General features: G+C 42.2%; 1 protein-coding gene across 4 annotated transcripts in view; it reads right to left on the bottom strand.

The window, feature by feature from the left end:
- Positions 1-20,989, bottom strand: part of LOC110507983 (protocadherin Fat 3-like) — a 218,454-nt gene that overhangs the window by 57,999 nt on the left and 139,466 nt on the right. For all 4 annotated transcript variants that reach the window (XM_036965859.1, XM_036965860.1, XM_036965861.1 and 1 more), the window contains exons 3-5: positions 19,415-19,476; positions 2,963-3,277; positions 2,291-2,501 (exon numbers count right to left, since the gene is read on the bottom strand). In XM_036965859.1, the coding sequence (XP_036821754.1) occupies positions 2,291-2,501; positions 2,963-3,277; positions 19,415-19,476 (588 nt within the window). The remainder of the gene's footprint in view (positions 1-2,290; positions 2,502-2,962; positions 3,278-19,414; positions 19,477-20,989) is intronic.

Below are 20,989 nucleotides of genomic sequence, written 5' to 3'. Positions count from 1 at the left end.
GGGTAAGCGTTTGTGTCTGTTCATGGGTGTGTGCCTGCATGTTCCTGCATGTGTGTCCCTGTGTGTGTGTGTTTCCGCCTCTGTGAGTGTGTAGTGTGTGTTGCTCACAGCTCAGGGGTGGTGGGCGTGATGTTTCCCCAAACACTGATGCCTTAGCAGGCCATTAGACAAAGCTGTCACCAGGGTCGCTCAGGGGTCATTGCCATGGCAGCAGTTATGGGCTTCGCTATAAAGGGAGATCACAGGGTCTGATAGACAATTTAGTACAGCAAGGAATTTCTCCAAAACGAATCACTTACGTTAACCTTGGAAGAAAGGGTTACAATGTACATTACACATGTGGGAAGCACACACAGACACACAAACACACTCTCTAATGAGCTTCTGTGTGGGATGTACATTATACATTATTTGTAAAAACACACAAACACACACATGCACACACACACACAAACTTCTGTGAAGGGAAAACACCTTTCACCTGTCCAGACCCCTTTGTCTCCAACCAACCAATCAGAAAAAGGAGTGAGCAGCACTGGGCACACAGTGAATGATGGGAAAAGCACAGGTGAATGATGGGTAAAATAAAAGAGGAAGGAAAGGAAAAGGAAGCAGAAAAAAGCAGATCGGAGTCAAACTGAGATACCTTCTGTGGAACAGTTCCTGCCACAAGCGGTCTGCAGTATATAGAACATCTCCCGGAAAGGCCTGGGACCTTCCAGACACGAAGCATTGAGAGAGGAGAGAAAAGGGAGGGAGAGAAGAGGAGAGAAAGGGTGAGACAGGGAGAAAGAAAATGAGAGAGACAGGGTGAAGGGGAATTGGAGAGAAGGAGAGACAGAAAGGGGGAGGAGGAAAGAGAGAGGGTGAGGAAGGGTAAGGGTAAGAGGGGAGGGAGAGGAGGAGGAAAGAGAAGGTGAGGAAAGGAAGAACAGGGAGATATATAGTGCTATATAGAGAGATGTGATCCCAGAGGAGAAAACGAGTGAGGCATTGAGCAGAGAAGAGAGGAGAAGAGGATGAGAGGGGCATACAGGAGAGTAGAGTAGTAGGCCAGAGAGAGCAGCCATAGTCAGAGAGAGCCTAGAGCTGGAAGAACAAGCCAGAAGGTATCTCCAACTGGAACACACACTGACTGCCACTGCTCAGTGACAACAAAAGAGAGATGGATCATGGAGCATTCCTGGAAACGTGGTCATGGCCGTGTAGTCAATCCACTCGTCTCTGGGCTGAATGCTCTCAACATAAACTCACCTACCCACAGTGCAGTTCAGCTAGAGAACTATCAGCTTCATAAATATTATATTACATTATGTAAAAAATAGTTATATTGATGGACCACAATCAATTAATAGAAAGAGTTAAGGGCATAATCATATTAATTCTAACAAAACTTATATTCTAATAAAACTAAATGGATTTTGCAATATTGATTAAATTAATTAAAATAATTAAAGCAAGATTAAAACTGACTGGCTTTGACTGTAATTGATTCAGGAAACGATATGGATTTGACAAATGTCGCTGTTCGTTAGCAGAAAAATGAAGATACGTAAACTAGATATTACATAATCTAGTTGAGCCTTTTATGTGGATAAAATTGGACTTCAAAAGTTCAAAAAGGTTTCAAATTAATGAAATACTTGTAAGTGTGGCATGTCATTGGCATTTCAAGCCTCTTAAAGGGACATTCCACTGATCTTACTCAACATTCTTTACCATGAGAATAAGACAGTAAATTGTGTCTGAAATCAGCATGTCAAAGACAAATTTCTTAGCAGCTGTAGTTGATATAATAAGCTTAATCCTTATGGTAAAAAAAACAGCATGAATATTTAAGCACTTTAAAGGGGTAGTTCATTTCAAAATGTAAGTTTGTCAATGTTGTCAATCTTCAAAAGAGAGTGATTTAACCCCTTTAAGCACATGGCATTTCTCTCCATTAGAGTTCCCAGAATATCTGGCAGGGACTTCGAGACATCTCAATTGCTTCTCCGCTGACTTACAGACCTTTACAGCCGGTGGTGTGTGCTAAAATCGCCATGGTGACCGTGGGATGGCAGAGGAGAGAGAGAGACACGCTGGCAACAGAACATGCAGTGAGGTCACAGTACCTGAGCTGGGCCTCACGCACAAACACGCACATCAAACCAAACCAAACCGTCAGCCCAAACACCATGCACCAATAATGGTACATAACCTACCTGACTGACAGCCACCCCAGCCAATCAGATACATCACTCCCCCTGACAAACCCTCCACCAGCCCCAGCCTCTGGGCAGTGCCTTACCTGTGATGTCAAACCAGAGGGGGTTGGAGCTCTTTTGCATGGAGACCACACCCACTATCTCGGCCACCTTGTCACTCTCCATGACGGTGAAGTTGTAGTACTGCTCGTCGAACAGCAGGGGGGCTACTGAGGCCGAGGGCTTACGGATCCACTCGATGTGCAGGCGGGCCGTCGACCACTTCTGGGGCCGGCCATTATCTGTGGCTTTGATCTGGGAACGGGGAGGAAAGAAGACAAGGAGGAGAGAACGAGGTAAAGTTTTGGAGAAAGAGAGCATTACAGACAGAAAGAGAGAACAAGGATCAGAGAAATGGAAGGGAGGTGATAGATTTTCACATGAATGTTCATTCGTCACAGAGATGGTGAGAGTGGTGAGAAATATCTAGAATGGCAAGAGGAACGCCAAAGGAGCCACAGACGCATTATAGACAGAGTGATATACTGTAGTGTAGCAGAAAACATCATGAAATACATTGAGAGTTCTTAGTTCATATAGCCTACTTCACAAAAAGGAACATTTGAAGATATTTTATATTTGTCTAAGTGAAAGATAGAAGAGAACAAGATAAAAGAGAGAAGAGAGAGATGGGGGGAGAGAGAGTGGGAGAGACAAAGAGGGTAGAACAAGACAAAGAGAATGGTAGCTGGTTAGGAAGTTCAAAGGTCACATACAGTGAGGATGTCGTAGCTCCCGGCAGTGAACTGCTTCCGTGACGACACCACCGCCGTCTTGGGGTCGATGAAGAACTTGCCGTCCTCGTTGCCGTCGACGATGCTGTAGGAGAGGTCAGCGTTAACCCCTTCATCCCTGTCGTAGGCAAAGGCTCTGTAGATAGACTCTCCTCTCTTCCTCCTGTCCCTCTCTGGTAGCTTGATCTGGTATACCTTCTCTGGGAACGTGGGCTTGTTGTCATTCTCATCAAGCACGTGGACGATCACCCACAACGTGGAGTGTTTTGGGCTGGGACCGCCATCTGACACTGTGACCTGCGAATCCACACACACGCAACCGCAGACAGACACACACACACACGCACAGAGACAGGGACAAACATAGACATACGTACGCACACACAGATGAACAGACAAAAAAACACATACAGACACACACACACATAACCATTTACACGTGTAAACACACACACACAACAGAGAGAAAAAAAACAGGACATTTGTTCAGATTCACATCAGATTCTTCCCCATCTAAATTCATTTTAACAGTCACTCATTCTGTCCTGTATTTGTCTGACAACTGGAACACATTGTCATATTTCCAAAGTGGGGATCGCTTTGCCTTGTACTGTATCTTCTTTCCTATGTTCTGGCTCTGCTCCTACTTCCACCATGACGAAGAGCCTCTTGTAGATAAATGCAAAATGGGAAGGGGCCAGAGGATGAGTTAGCCAATGAGAGATGAAATCCACCGTCCCGTCCATAAAATACATTTATATTCATTTTCGGGGGGAGATAAAGGACGTCGCTAGCAGCCATCAATCCAAGCTACAATTAATTTCCCAAGTACTTATTATTGGGTTCATTTAAAAAGTCCATCTGTCATTTTCTAAATGACACAGTGAGGGGGTGCCATAGATATATGGAGAGAAATTAATCAATTACAGACAGAGAGAGAAAGAGACAGAGAGACAGAGAGAGATGCACACAGAACGAAAGAAAGAGAGAGAGAGAGAGAGAGAGAGAGAGAGAGAGGGAGAGAGAGAGAGAGAGAGAGAGAGAGAGAGAGAGAGAGAGGGGTGGTGGAGGGTTAGTAGTGGGAGAGAGAGAGAGAGAGGGAGATAGGGAGAGGGGGGTGGTGGAGGGGTAGTAGTGGGAGAGAGAGAGGGAGGGAGATAGGGAGAGGGGGGTGGTGGAGGGGTAGTAGTGGAAGAGAGAGAGGGAGGGAGATAGGGAGAGGGGGGTGGTGGAGGGGTAGTAGTTGGAGAGAGAGAGAGGGGAGGGAGATAAGGAGAGGGGGGAGGAGGGAGGTGGCTCAGAAAGACAACAGGGGTGTGTGAAAGGAACATAAATGACAGCATAAGGGAAGAAGAGAGGAAGAAGGAGGAATGAAGGACTCCAAGCCTGTGGCGGTTGACCCCTCTGTGAGTGAATGTAACCTACTCTGTTCAGCACAGTGAGAGAGAGGTAGAGACAGAGGGAATAGGGTGAACAAGCAACTGGTGGCCAACACCTCACAGGACAACAATGTACACTAAAGGTCAACATTAACAGCTCTCCATTCATCAGAGAGAGAGAGAGGAGAGAGAACCTGAGAGAGAAACAGAATGAAAGAGAGACAGAAGAGCTTGGGGAATACATTAGACAGGTACGCGTGTCCGGCCTACCAACAACATACAGCAGCACAGCACTGCAGCACAAAGACAGCACAGACAAGCTAGCATACACTGAACATACGCTAATGCAGCTAAAACATGCTAATATATTGTTTACACTGAGCTATATCCACTGATTATACACATGCATTATTAAAGAAGACCCTACAGCCATTGAACTATCAGTGTATTATTAATATGTTAACATGAAACAGACAATTGAAGTGGTTGGGATAAGACTGATGAGGAGAAACGATTGAGAGGAGCGTTTCATAAGGACTGATTGGGCACTGTAGTACTGTAGGTTTGAGTAGAGAGTAGCATGGGTGGGTGGGGAATAAAGAATGCCAGCTGTTGGAAACACCAAAGGCAGACGATGCTTGTCTGTGTGCCACTGAGTATGCACACAATAATGTGATTATTGTGGATCATCAGATTAATATAATAGAAGAACGATTTCCCTAATAATCCTGTTTACATGGAAACATCTGAAATCAGGCTCCCTGATGGCACTCTGATAAATGCAGAAAATCACCAATCAAAATAAACCTTCTACCACCCTTTTTCTCCTCAATGTCATGACTTCCCTGTTGGGTGAAGAGTATAAGCGCCAGATTCCCCCCTCTCAATCCCAAACAGTTTTATGACCGGTCGTAAATAGAGTGTGGAAACGTTGGGTTTGGCAGGATTGAGGGGGAAGAAACCTCTTTGTTACAAGGAGATTCCTTCCGCCAAAACGGTAACATGAAAAGGTTGAATAATGAAACAATATTTCTGTAGTCCGAGTGGTTGGAGTTGTCCGTGGGCACGTAAAGGACAATTTTGTGGGATCAGTTGTGTTTTGGGATCCCATGAAGGACAGTAAAACAACACAACTGTTTCTCTGAATGTGTACATATCCCAGTGATCAGATTCACATCCAAATGTTGGGAAACTGATATGATTAAACATGAAACTATTTGTGAGAAGATGTAATGTTAGCCTTCTAAATGAGATAATTGTTTTTCATATCCTAATCACGCCCACGTGAGCACAGACATTAAATAGCACTCCTGACAAAATTGAAATAAGACCAGAAGACATGAGGACGCAGTCCACACTTCATGAATGGTTAAGAAATCTTCAAAACTAATGACTACACATTCACAGTCTGCAGCTGTATATGTAAAATAGTCTAGGAAACTCGACCGAAGACGAGAAAATAACATTTCCCTATCGAACTGCCGAATGGTACTCTGAAAGATCCATTCTAAAGACATTTCCCTATCGAACGACCGAATGGTACTCTGAAAGATCCATTCCAAAGAACATTTCCTTATCAAAAGACCATTGGTACGCCTGACATAACCATTGTAACAGCAGACAAGCTACAACCCCGAAAAACATTATGACTTCTGGGGAACACAACCAGAGACTTTGTATCGACTGACTCTCCAGCAGACGGACCAGCGATTTCAACAGAGAGACAACAAAATACTTTCTATCAACTGACTCTCCAGCAGACGGACCAGCGATTTCAACAGAGAGACAACAAAAGGCATACAATCATAAATATGTACATTGCAATTATTTTCGAATGAGCGGCCATTCTTGTGTAAAGTATTAGCATTTCCATAAGCATAGTTATCAGCTGTGTGTACGATAATGAAGTCCTTTGTCTTTTCTCCCGCCCTTTCTTACATGAACCTCCCTTTTCATTTTGTGTAACAAGTCGTCATATTGGTTTAGTCCACTAGGGACTTTTCATTGCATTATGTAGTACTCAATGTTTAAGCTATTCTGTTTGTGTGTTTATGTAATTCTGTGTGATTATTTAGTTAGTTGGTAAATAAATAATTAAGACAATTTGTATATAGCTGATTCATCATTTATGCTATGGTTCGTGCAGATATCCAAGGATTTTGTGACATTCAGAATGAAACTGATAGAAGATAACAATTGATTGATGACTGAAATGTAAGAGATATTTCTATCTTTAGAGTTAATTTGGAAAACGGTAACTCATTTAACAAACTTTTTCTACTTACTATTTAAATAATTGTTACATGAGTAATTTAATCACAATAATAATTAAACATTATTAATTGATTTGATAAAACAATAGTCATCGCATTATTGATAGCCAAGACACAACACCAATTTTGTGGTGTCCAATTGGTAGTTACAGTCTTGTCTCATCGCTGCAACTCCCGTACGGACTTGGGAGAGGCGAAGGTCAAGAGCTGTGCGTCCTCCGAAACACAACTGCTCGCTTAACCCGGAAGCCAGCCGTACACCTGGCGACCATGTCAGCGCGCATAGCGCCTGGCCTTCTACTGGAGCGATGGCACAAGAATGTCCCTAGTGGCCAAACCCTGCCCTAACCCGGACGACGCTTGGCAGATTGTGCGCCGCCCCATGGGTCTGCTGGTAAAGGCCGGCTGCGATGGAGCCTGGACTCGAACCAGGATCTCTATTGGCACAGCTAGCACTGCGATGCAGTGCCTTAGACCACTGCGTCCATGTTATTTTCGGTAAGCATATTTGATTCTGAGTTCAGACATATAAAGTTGGCACGTAAAAACTAATTCTAAGACATATACATTCCATTGTTCCGAACTCACTTACATTTATTTGATTCATTTAGCAGACGCTCTTATCCAGAGCGACTTACAGTAGGGAATGCATACATTTTCAATCATACTGGTCCCCCGTAAAAATCGAACCCAGCACCCTGAGTAAGGTGTTAACATGACTATTGCACAATCTGCCTACTGCGATCATCCGCTTAATATTGAAGTATTAATGTGCATCTAAACGTACTCATTGACAGTAGTGCCAGAAAGGCCTCATCTAGAACCACAAAGCAACAACAACACAACATGTTTTGGACAAAATAGCTAAAGAGTTGGAGTCTAGAGCGGAAAAATGCTTATCTCACTGAAGCTGAAGTTACAGTACAACTTTTATGAGAGATGGTTTGACAGGCTCCACTCCTTTGTTTTCTCACTCCTTTGTTTTCTCGCTGTCTTGCTTTTCTCTCCCTCTCTGATAAGAATGAAAGTTGGTGAAGTCACCCTGAGACGTGGAAAACAAGAGAAACTTTCATAGACGAGTGTGAAGATGTTGTTACAAACACATTATCCTACTAGAAACACACCACCTTACTGGAAAAACACCACCCTACTACAAACACCCTACCCTAATACAAACACACTACAACAAACTCACCACCCTACTAGAAACACACCACCCTACTAGAAACACCCTACCCTACTACAAACACCGTACCCTAATACAAACACGCTCCCCTAATACAAACAAACTACAATAAACTCACCACCCTACTAGAAACACACTACCCTACTAGAAACACACTACCCTACTAGAAACACACTACTAGAGACACACTACCCTACTAGAATCACACTACTAGAAACACACCACCCTACTAGAAACACACTACCCTACTAGAAACACCCTACCCTACTAGAAACACCCTACCCTACGAGAAACACACTACCCTACTAGAAACACACTACGAGAGACACACTACCCGACTAGAATCACACTACTAGAAACACACTACTAGAGACACCCTACCCTACGAGAAACACACTACTAGAGACACCCTACCCTACGAGAAACACACCACCCTACTAGAAACACACTACCCTACTACAAACACACTACCCTACTACAAACACACTACAACAAACACACCACCCTACTAGAAACACACCACCCTACTACAAACACACTACAACAAACTCACCACCCTATTAGAAACACACTACTAGAAACACACCACCCTACTAGAAACACACCACCCTACTAGAAACACACTTCCCTACTACAAACACCCTAACCTAATACAAACAGACTACCCTACTAGAAACAGACTACCCTACTACAAATAGACTACCCTACTAGAAAAACACTACCCTACTACAAACACACAACCCTACTACAAACACACTACAACAAACACACTACTCTACTAGAAACACACTACCCTACTACAAACACACTACCCTACTAGAAACAGACTACCCTACTAGAAACACACTACCCTACTACAAACACACTACCCTACTACAAACACACTACCCTACTAGAATCACACTACCCTACGAGAAACACACTACTAGAAACAAACTACCCTACTAGAAATACACTACTAGAAACACACTACCCTACTACAAACACACTACCCTACTAGAATCACACTACCCTACGAGAAACACACTACTAGAAACACACTACTAGAAACACACTACCCTACTAGAATCACACTACTAGAAACACACTACACTACTAGAATCACACTACTAGAAACACACTACTAGAAACCCCCACCCTACTAGAAACACACTACTAGAAACACACTACACTACTAGAAACACACTACTAGAAACGCACTACCCTACTAGAAACACACTACTAGAAACACACTACCCTACTAGAAACACCCTACTAGAATCACACAACTAGAAACACACTACTAGAAACACACTACCCTACTAGAATCACACTACTAGAAACACACTACCCTACTAGAATCACACTACTAGAAAAACACTACTAGAAACACACCACCCTACTAGAAACACACTACTAGAAACACACTACTAGAAACACACTACCCTACTAGAAACACACTACCCTACTAGAAACACACTACCCTACTAGAATCACACTACTAGAAATACACTACTAGAAACACACTACTAGAAACACACTACTAGAAACACACTACCCTACTAGAAGCACACTACTAGAAACACACTACTAGAAACACACTACTAGAAATACAATACTAGAATCACACTACTAGAATCACACTACTAGAAATACACTACTAGAATCACACTACTAGAAACACACTACTAGAAACACACTACTAGAAATACACTACTAGAAACACACTACTAGAAACACACTACCCTACTAGAAACACACTACCCTACTAGAAACACACTACCCTACTAGAAACACACTACCCTACTAGAATCACACTACTATAAATACACTACTAGAAACACACTACTAGAAACACACTACTAGAAACACACTACCCTACTAGAATCACACTACTAGAAACACACTACTAGAAATACAATACTAGAATCACAATACTAGAAACACACTACTAGAAACACACCACCCTACTAGAATCACACTACTAGAAACACACTACTAGAAACACACTACTAGAAATACAATACTAGAATCACACTACTAGAAACACACTACTAGAAACACACTACTAGAAATACACTACTAGAAACACACTACCCTACTAGAAACACACTACACTACTAGAAACACACTACTAGAAACACACTACCCTACTAGAAACACACTACCCTACTAGAATCACACTACTAGAAACACACTACTAGAAACACACTACTAGAAACACACTACTAGAAACACACTACCCTACTAGAAACACACTACCCTACTAGAAACACACTACTAGAAACACTACCCTACTAGAAACACACTACCCTACTAGAATCACACTACTAGAAACACACTACTAGAAACACACTACTAGAAACACACTACTAGAAACACACTACCCTACTAGAATCACACTACTAGAAACACACTACTGGAAACACACTACTAGAAATACAATACTAGAATCACACTACTAGAAACACACCACCCTACTAGAATAACACTACTAGAAACACACTACTAGAAACGCACTACTAGAAATACAATACTAGAATCACACTACTAGAAACACACTACTAGAAATACACTACTAGAATCACACTACTAGAAACACACTACTAGAAACACACTACTAGAAATACACTACTAGAAACACACTACTAAAAACACACTACCCTACTAGAAACACACTACCCTACTAGAAACACACTGCTAGAAACACACTACTAGAAACACAATACTAGAAACACACACCCCTACTAGAAACACACTACCCTACTACAAACACACTACCCTACTAGAAAGACACTACCCTACTACAAACACACTACCCTACTAGAAACACACTACTAGAATCACACTACTAGAAACACACTACTAGAAACACACTACTAGAAATACAATACTAGAATCACACTACTAGAATCACACTACTAGAAATACACTACTAGAATCACACTACTAGAAACACACTACTAGAAACACACTACTAGAAATACACTACTAGAAACACACTACTAGAAACACACTACCCTACTAGAAACACACTACCCTACTAGAAACACACTACTAGAAACACACTACCCTACTAGAATCACACTACTAGAAATACACTACTAGAAATACACTAGTAGAAACACACTACTAGAAACACACTACCCTACTAGAATCACACTACTAGAAACACACTACTAGAAATACAATACTAGAATCACAATACTAGAAACACAATACTAGAAACACACCACCCTACTAGAATCACACTACTAGAAACACACTACTAGAAACACACTACTAGAAACACACTGCTAGAAACACACTACCCTACTAGAATCACACTACTAGAAACACACTACTGGAAACACACTACTAGAAATACACTACTAGAAACACACTACTAGAAACACACTACCCTACTAGAAACACACTACACTACTAGAAACACACTACTAGAAATACACTACCCTACTAGAAACACACTACCCTACTAGAATCACACTACTAGAAACACACTACTAGAAACACACTACTAGAAACACACTACCCTACTAGAATCACACTACTAGAAACACACTACTAGAAACACACTACTAGAAATACACTACTAGAAACACACTACTAGAAACACACTACCCTACTAGAAACACACTACCCTACTAGAAACACACTACTAGAAACACACTACCCTACTAGAATCACACTACTAGAAACACACTACTAGAAACACACTACTAGAAATACAATACTAGAATCACACTACTAGAAACACACCACCCTACTAGAATAACACTACTAGAAACACACTACTAGAAACGCACTACTAGAAATACAATACTAGAATCACACTACTAGAAACACACTACTAGAAATACACTACTAGAATCACACTACTAGAAACACACTACTAGAAACACACTACTAGAAATACACTACTAGAAACACACTACTAGAAACACACTACTAGAAACACACACCCCTACTAGAAACACACTAGCCTACTACAAACACACTACCCTACTAGAAAGACACTACCCTACTACAAACACACTACCCTACTACAAACACACTACTAGAAACACACTACCCTACTAGAAACACACTACTAGAGACACACTACTAGAAACACACTACTAGAAACACACCACTCTACTAGAAACACACTACTAGAAACACACTACTAGAAACACACTACCCTACTAGAAACACACTACTAGAAACACACTACTAGAAACACACCACCCTACTAGAAACACACTACTAGAAACACACTACTAGAAACACATTACTAGAAACACACTACCCTACTAGAAACACACTACTAGAAACACACTACTAGAAACACACCACCTTACTAGAAACACACTACTAGAAACACACCACCTTACTAGAAACACACTACTAGAAACACACTACTAGAAACACACTACTAGAAACACACTAGAAACACACTACCCTACTAGAAACACACTACTAGAAACACACTACTAGAAACACACTACCCTACTAGAAACACACTACTAGAAAAACACTACTAGAAACACACCACCCTACTAGAAACACACTACTAGAAACACACTACCTTTCTGGAAACACACGACTCTACTAGGAACAGACTCACACACTCTCCCTCTCTCTCTCTCTCACACACACACACACACACACACACACACACACACACACACACACACACACACACACACACACACACACACACACACACACACACACACACACACACACACACACACACACACACACACACATCACACACACACACACACTCCCACACATCCTGTGCATTTGACCTTCTTGCAGATGCTGGCAGCAGGCATTTCTTCCCCAATATCACTCAAGCTTTTGTCTCAGGCATTTGATCTCAGATGCAACACTTTTCTCTTCCGCCATGCTGAATGGGGGTTTTGACACTGTGCGTGCATGTTCAAGTGTGTGTGTGTTTGTGCTTTATCTGTTCAAGTGAAAAATCCATTCTGGTCCATGCAGAACTTGGCATACACATCTCATCAGGAGCATTTAACCATTGCCAATAAACATCTGCCCTTATTTTGGATCTTAATTTGAGTACCCTGTTGCAGGAGAACTATGCAGGATATTTAAAATGTGTAGTCTATTTGAGGTTTAAGATCTATCAATTTTATTTATTGTTATTTTTATTTATTTAATTAGGCAAGTCAGTTAAGAACACATGATTATTTACAATGACGGCTTACACCGGCCAAACCCAGATGACGCTGAGCCAATTGTGCGCCGCCCTATGGGACTCCCAATCACGGCCGGATGTGATACAGCCTGGATCAATTCCGTCCATTAACAACAATAATTCACATTTCCTTTTGCTGCAGGATTATTTTCCTGCTGTAGCAAACTGGCTCAAATTAAGATCTTATGTCTGTACATTGGGGCAGATCTACTAAGAGTCCGCACCCGAAGAGTTTCTTTCCAAAACGCTATACGTATATACATTTTCAGAAATGTTGGTAAATTAGCTTTATTGTTTGAAGACCTTATGAAAGAGATTAGTGTGTTTTTTTCACTATCTAATCATGGCATGGGATTGTTCAATGACAAACATGTATTTGTTTGAAATCTATCACTTGATGGTTTCATTTCAGAGTGACAAATAACCATGTTTTTTATGCAAAATGCTATGTATCTGTCACGCCTGCTCCCACTCCCCCTCCCTGGTGGTCAAAGGTGCCAGGCTCCACAGCATTACACACTCCTGCCACCATCATTACGCAAAACTACCTTCTCCCGTCACTCGCATCAGCGATTATTGGACTCACCTGGACTCGATCGCCTGTTCATTACCTCCCCTATATTAGTCAGTTCCCCATCTCTGTTCTCCGCTGCTGCATTAATTGCCGAATGTGGTTGTTTTGCCCGTGTGCTGACGCTGTGCCTGTCTTGTTTCATGTCTGTTCCTTATTAAATGTAGACTCCCTCTATCTGCTTCACATCTCTGGTGTCGGTCGTTACAGTACCACCTCATTCTCAGAGAAATAAGTAGTACTACTAGGTTTTACACAGTCAAATGTAACACATATATATACATTTATAAATAACTGTACAAATGATACATTTGTGACATCAATATCCATATATACAGTGCATTCAGAAAGTATACAGACCCTCCTTGACTATTTCCACATTTTGTTACGTTACAGCCCTGTTCTAAAATGGTTTGTTTTTTAAAATCCTCATGAATCACACCCATACCCCACAATGACAAAGCAAAAACTGTTTTTTGCTTTGGTGCCTTATTGGTACTTTATGTACATAAGTATCCCTTGCTATGAGACTCACATGAGCTCAGGTGCATCCTGTTTCCATTGATATTCCTTGAAATGTTTCTACAACTTGATTCAATTTATTGGACATGATTTGGAAAGGCACACACCTGTCTAAATAACGTCCCACATTTGACAGTGCATGTCAGAGCATAAACCAAGCCAAGAGGTCGAAGGAATTGTCCAAAAAGCTCAGAGACAGGATCGTGTCGAGGCACAGATCTGGGGAAGGGTACCAAGAAATGTCTGCAGCATTGAAGGTCCCCAACACAGGGGCCTCAATCATTCTTAAATGGAAGATGTTTGGAACTACCAAGATTCTTTCTAGAGCTGGCCGCCCGACCAAACTGAGAAATCGGGGGAGAAGGGCCTTGGTCAAGGAGGTGACCAAGAACCCGATGGTCACTCTGATTGAGTGCCAGAGTTCTTCTGTGGAGATGGGAGAACCTTCCAGAAGGATAACCATCTCGGCACCAATCAGGCCTTTATGGTAGGGTGGCCAGAAGGAGTGCAGCATGGAGCCAAGGTAAGTTGCTAGCTAGCATTAAACTTATCTTATAAAAAACAATCAATCTTCACATAATCACTAGTTAACTACACATGTTGATGACATTACTAGGTTAACTAGCTTGCGGTGCCTGTTATTTTATCATCAAATCATAGCCTACTTCGCCAAACGGGTGATGATTTAACAAAAGCACAATCGTTGCACGAATGTACCTAACCATTAACATCAATGCCTTTGGCAAAATCAATACACAGAAGTATATATTTTTAAACCTGCATATTTAGTTAAAAGAAATTCATGTTTGCAGGCAATATTAACTAGGGAAATTGTGTCAGTTCTCTTGTGTTTATTGCACGCAGAGTCTTGGTATATGCAACAGTTTGGGCCGCCTGGCACGTTGCAAAATAATTTGCCAGAATGTTACATAATTATGACATAACATTGAAGGTTGTGCAATGTAACAGCAATATTTAGACTTGGTTTCTTGGTTCTGTATTTCACTGAAAGAATAAAAGTTTTGTTTTCGAAATGAAAGGATTTAACCATTTATTAACCAAAGGCTCATATTTCTGTGTTTATTATATTATAATTAAGTCTATGATTTGAGATTTGATAGAGCAGTCTGACTGAGCGGTGGTAGGCAGCAGCAGGCTCGAAAGCATTCATTCAAACTTTACTGCGTTTGCCAGCAGCTCTTAGCAATTCTTGATTCACTGCACTGTTTATGACTTCTGTCGTAGCAGAATCAGAATTAGTTAGGTAACATTGATAAATAAGATGTTTTATTTACATAATAATGCTTATGTGAGATATTTGTCATTAGGATGTTTTCTTTTGGATAATACTGTTGGCAGTTGCAGTTATCCCTTCTTAGCTCAGGCTTAGTCACCTTGGGCCCAGAGAGGGGAGAGGTCAGGATTGTCTTCATATGTGAGGGTATCTGTTAAACCATGTGAAGGGCTCCACAATGTCTGCACACCAGTCACTCCCTACCTTTGTCATTGGGGGGAGGAGTATGGCAGTGTCTGGAACCATTGTATGTCCCCTCTGAGGTTGCCCTTATCTTGACCTAGTATATGACCTAAGATGTTCACTGTCTTTTCTGAGCTTGTCCAGGAGGGGGTGTATTTGAGATGGGAGTATCAGCTTTTATATGTTCTGAGCAAGGAACTTAAACATTGGTGTTTAGTCCCATGATCCTTAGCTTAGTGATGAGCTTTGTGGGCACTATGGTGTTGAACGCTGAGCTGTAGTCAATGAACAGCAATCTCACATAGGTGTTCCTTTTCTCCAGGTGGGAAAGGGCAGTGTGGAGTTCGATTGATATTGCATCATCTGTGGATCTGTTGGTGTGGTACGCGAATTGGAGTGGGTCTAGGGTATCTGGGAGGATGCTGTTGATGTGAGCCATGATCAGCCTTTCAAAGCACTTCATGGCTACCGATGTGAGTGCTACAGGGCGGTAATCATTTAGGCAGGTTACCTTCGCTTCCTTGGGCACATGGACTATGATGGTCTGCTTGATACATGTAGGTATTACAGACTCAGTCAGGGGGAGGTTGAAAATGTATGTAAAGACACTTGCCAGTTGGTCCGCGCATGCTTTGAGTACACGTCCTGGTAATCCATCGGGCCCCATGGCTTTGTGAATCTTGACCTGTCTAAAGGTCTTGCTCACATCGGCTACCGAGAGCGTTATCACAGTCATCCAGCACAGCTGGTTCTCTCATGCATGCTTCAGTATGGATTGCCTCGAAACGAGCATAAAATGCATTTAGCTGGTAGGCTTGCGTTACTGGGCAGCTCGCGTCTGTGTTTCTCTTTGTAGTCCGTAATAGTTTTCAAGCCTTGCCACATCCGACTAACATTGGAGCCGGTGGAGTAGGATTCAATCTTAATCCTGTATTCGCGCTTTGCTTGTTTGATGGTTCGTCTGAGGGCATAGTGGGATTTCTTACAGCGGTACAGATTAGTGTCCCGCTCCTTGAAAGTGGCAGCTTGATGCGGATGTTGCCTGTATTCCATGGCTTCTGGTTGCGATATGTACATACAGTCACTGATGATGCACTCCCCAATTTCGAAATTGCACCCTGTGCATTCTACTACTACAACTTTCAAGAGTAGGTTCCAGACTGAGTTCCGCCCTGTCAAACAGTTTGGGAACCACAGATTTAGTAGATGCTCTTGTCCAGATCGAATTACAGTGGGTGCATTCATCTTAAGATACCTAGGTGAGAGGACTACATATCACAGTCAAAACATTATACAATCCATATACAATCCATTCCAAATAAACAATGGAAAATATGATATGCAGTGTTTAAAAAAAACAAAAAACATTTTAATACATAGCTAAAATATGTTAATTAAAAATCTGAGAAAAATAATATTTTACACATCCATGAATGTAACCACATGCAATAATTTACAAAAAAACACAAATGTGGGCCTCCTGAGTGGCGCAGCGGTCTAAGGCACTGCATCGCCGTGCTTGAGGCAACACTAAATACCCGAGTTCGATCCCCGGCTGTGTCGTGACCGGGTTAGGGGAGGGTTTGGCCGGGGGGGCTTTACTTGGTTCATTGCGCTCTAGCGACTCCTTGTGGTGGGCCAGGTGCCTGCAGGCTGACTTCAGTTGAACTGTGCTTCATCTGACACGTTGGTGGAACCAGCGGGCGGGTGTTTGGCGGGTCATGCTCAACCCTCGCCTCGCCCGAGCCGTTGGCGAGTTGCAGCGTTGAGACAAGATTGAAATTGGTCATAAAAAAATAAAAAAGATTGATGCTTAAAGAGTTTTGGAAATAAACTCTTCACCTGTTCTTTCCACAGAAAGTTAAGCATAGAAGATCAAACAAAAGGAGAAGGAATAATATATGTATGGTAAAATCTGTTTTATTCCCTTTAGAAGAAACAACAGCAGGTTCTTTGTACAGGCCTAACTGCAACATTGTAAGCTAACACATTCCATGCTAACAGGCTACGTGCTAACTTTGATCTATAAACCCCTGCTAAATCTGACCGGATGTACAGTACAAATCACATCAATATAAAGCTCTGCACCAAACCTATGAAACAAATGTGAGCCATTAACATTTAGGTTAAACTCTGTAGATATCGATAAGACTTCACAGCATGGGACAACAAAATCATAGTCATTCTCCGTCTGTTTATTCTTCATTGATCTGGCATGGCATCTGTGTAAATGAATATGGATTTCTATGACCGGTCTAAATCACACCACTGTTTACTGTTTGGAGAGTTGGCATGGAGAGGAAATAAGACTTTCTGCCCTGCCGCACCGTTTTAAGTCTGTAGCTAAACTATATGTGGAATGGAGTGAGGGAATGGCTAGCAGACCAACGGACAGACAGACAGCCAAGCATAGGACAGAGAGGTAGGAAGATAGGAATGGCTAGCAGACCAACGGACAGACAGCCAAGCATAGGACAGAGAGGTAGGAAGATAGGAATGGCTGGCAGACAGACGGACAGATAGGCAGAGGACAGAGAAGTAGGAAGATAGGAATGGCTGGCAGACAGACGGACAGATAGGCAGAGGACAGAGAGGTAGGGAGATAGGAATGGCTGGCAGACAGACGGACAGATAGGCAGAGGACAGAGAAGTAGGAAGATAGGAATGGCTGGCAGACAGACGGACAGATAGGCAGAGGACAGAGAGGTAGGGAGATAGGAATGGCTGGCAGACAGACGGACAGATAGGCAGAGGACAGAGAGGTAGGAAGATAGGAATGGCTGACAGACAGACGGACAGATAGACAGAGGTCAGAGAGGTAGGGAGATGGCTGAAGATGTTTGCTTTCTCTCACAGCACAGCATTATTAGACTATATAGGGAGGTGGGAGAAGAGATGTTACCGACCGTCAACTAACATAAAACATAAAGGCTTCATTACGTTGAGGATTTAATGGATGTAATGTGTCCATTGATCTGTTTCCTCATCACATATTCTCCCCGTCACAGACCATATCTGAAGTATACTGCAGTGTGGCAAAAATAACCAACTTGCATCAAAACATACACCAGCATTTCACTGAGAAACAATCAATACACACACACACACACACACACACACACACACACACACACACACACACACACACACACACACACACACACACACACACATACACTTCCCACACAGAGGCTCATGATTCAGGACTCTGGCAGCAGCAACATCATTTACCTCCAATCTGCCACCCTTAGTCAAGATACGGCACTCCAATAAGCTCATAATGGAACCCAACACACAAACTCCATTTCCTGCTCCACTCCTCGTACTGACTCAATTACACTAGACCTGCCTCTCTAATGCACACTCTACTGAGACCAGGAAGTCAGAGAGGGAGGTATGAAGAGAGAGGGATATAGAGAGATCAACAGAGAGTGAGAGAAAAAGACAGACAGAGAGAGAGAGAGAGAGAGAGAGAGGGGGAGAGAAAGAGAAGGGGAGAGAGAAAGATAGAGAGTGATAGAGAGACAGAGAGAGTGGAGGAAGAGATAGAGAGCAGAGTGGATTGGGACAGGAGGCTTCTCTCTGTCAGGGTTCTAAAGGTCTGGCTCCAGTCCGCCACAATTGGAGAGAGATACTGAGAGTTGTACTGTATTTTCATGAAACATCTGACAGCGCATTCACGTCAGACAGCCAATCACATGCATAGAAACGTGTCGGACACACACACACACACACACACACACACACACACACACACACACACACACACACACACACACACACACACACACACACACACACACACACACACACACACACACACAGACAGAGTGTCTCTTACCTCTAAAACATGCTCAGCCTGTTGCTCCCTGTCCAGTTTCCTGGACGTGGTAGTGATGACACCTGTGAACACAGAGACGAACACATCAGAGAGAAGAACTAACAAACACATACAGGAACATCAAATGTATTTATGAACCCCTTTTACATCAGCATATGTCAAAGTGCTACACAGAAACCCAGCCTAAAACCCAATGTAGACGTAGAAGTACAGTGGCTAGGAAAAACTCCCTAGAAAGGCAAAAACCTAGGAAGAAACCTAGAGAGAGCCAGGCTCTGAGGAGTGGCCAGTCCTATTCTAGCTGTGCCGGGTGGAGATTATAAGAGTACATGGCCATTAAGGCCATATTGTTCTTCAAGATGTTCAAACGTTCATAGATGACCAGCAGGGTCAGATAAAAATTCCAGTGGTTGTAGAGTGTGGTCAGCACCTCAGGAGTACATTTTCTTAACTGTAGCTACACTACCGTTTAAAAGTTTGGGGTCACTTAGAAATGTCCTTGTTTTTGAAAGAAAAGCAATTTTTTGTCCATTATTAATAACATAAAACCAATCCGAAATATTGTTAATACATTGTTAATGTTGTAAATGACGAAATTGCCAAGAAACTGAGGGTTTCATACATCGCTGTGTACTACTCCCCTCACAGAACAGCGCAAACTGGCTCTAACCAGAATAGAAATAGGAGTGGGAGGCCCCGGTGCACAACTAAGCAAGAAGACAAGTACATTAGAGTCTCAACGTCAACAGTGAAGAGGCGACTCCGGGATGCTGGTCTTCTAGGCAGAGTTGCAAAGAAAAAGCCATATCTCAGACTCGCCTATAAAAATAAAATATTAAGATGGGCAAAAGAACACAGACACTGGACAGAGGAACTCTGCCTAGATGGCCAGCATCTCGGAGTCACCTCTTCACTGTTGATGTTGAGAATGGTGTTTTGGGAGTACTATTTAATGAAGCTGCTAGTTGAGGACTTGTGAGGCGTCTGGTTCTCAAAATAGACACACTAGTGTACTTGTCCTCTTGCTCAGTTGTGCACCGGGGCCTCCCGCTCCTCATTTCTATTCTGGGTAGCGTCCGTTTGCGCTGTTCTGTGAAGGGAATAGTACACTGTGTTGTACGAGATCTAGAGTCAGTTTTATTGCTTTTTTAATCAGAACAACAGGTTACAGCTGTGCTAACATAATTGCAAAGGGTTTTCTAATGATCAATTAGCCTTTTAAAATGATAAACTTGGATTAGCTAACACAACGTGCCATTGGAACACAGGAGTGATGGTTGCTAATAATGGGCATATGTAGATATTCCATAAAAAATCTGCCAATTCCAGCTACAATAGTAATTTACAACATTAGCAATGTTTACACTGTATTTCTGATCAATTTAATGTTATTTTAATTGACAAAAAAAAAGTATTTTCTTTCAAAAACAAGGACATTTCTAAGTGACCCCAAACTTTTGAATGGTAGTGTAGATGCAAAACATTTAAATAGCGTCATGAATGTGTGGTCAAAAACAGCTTCATTAAGGCAACTAATGTCACATGTAATTAGTCAGATCTACTTATGATATTCCT

The sequence above is a fragment of the Oncorhynchus mykiss genome, chromosome 27, assembly GCF_013265735.2.
Source record: "Oncorhynchus mykiss isolate Arlee chromosome 27, USDA_OmykA_1.1, whole genome shotgun sequence".
NCBI lineage: Eukaryota > Metazoa > Chordata > Actinopteri > Salmoniformes > Salmonidae > Oncorhynchus > Oncorhynchus mykiss.
The sequence above is the reverse complement of the archived record's forward strand: the minus strand, read 5'-3'. Positions and strand labels throughout refer to the sequence as shown.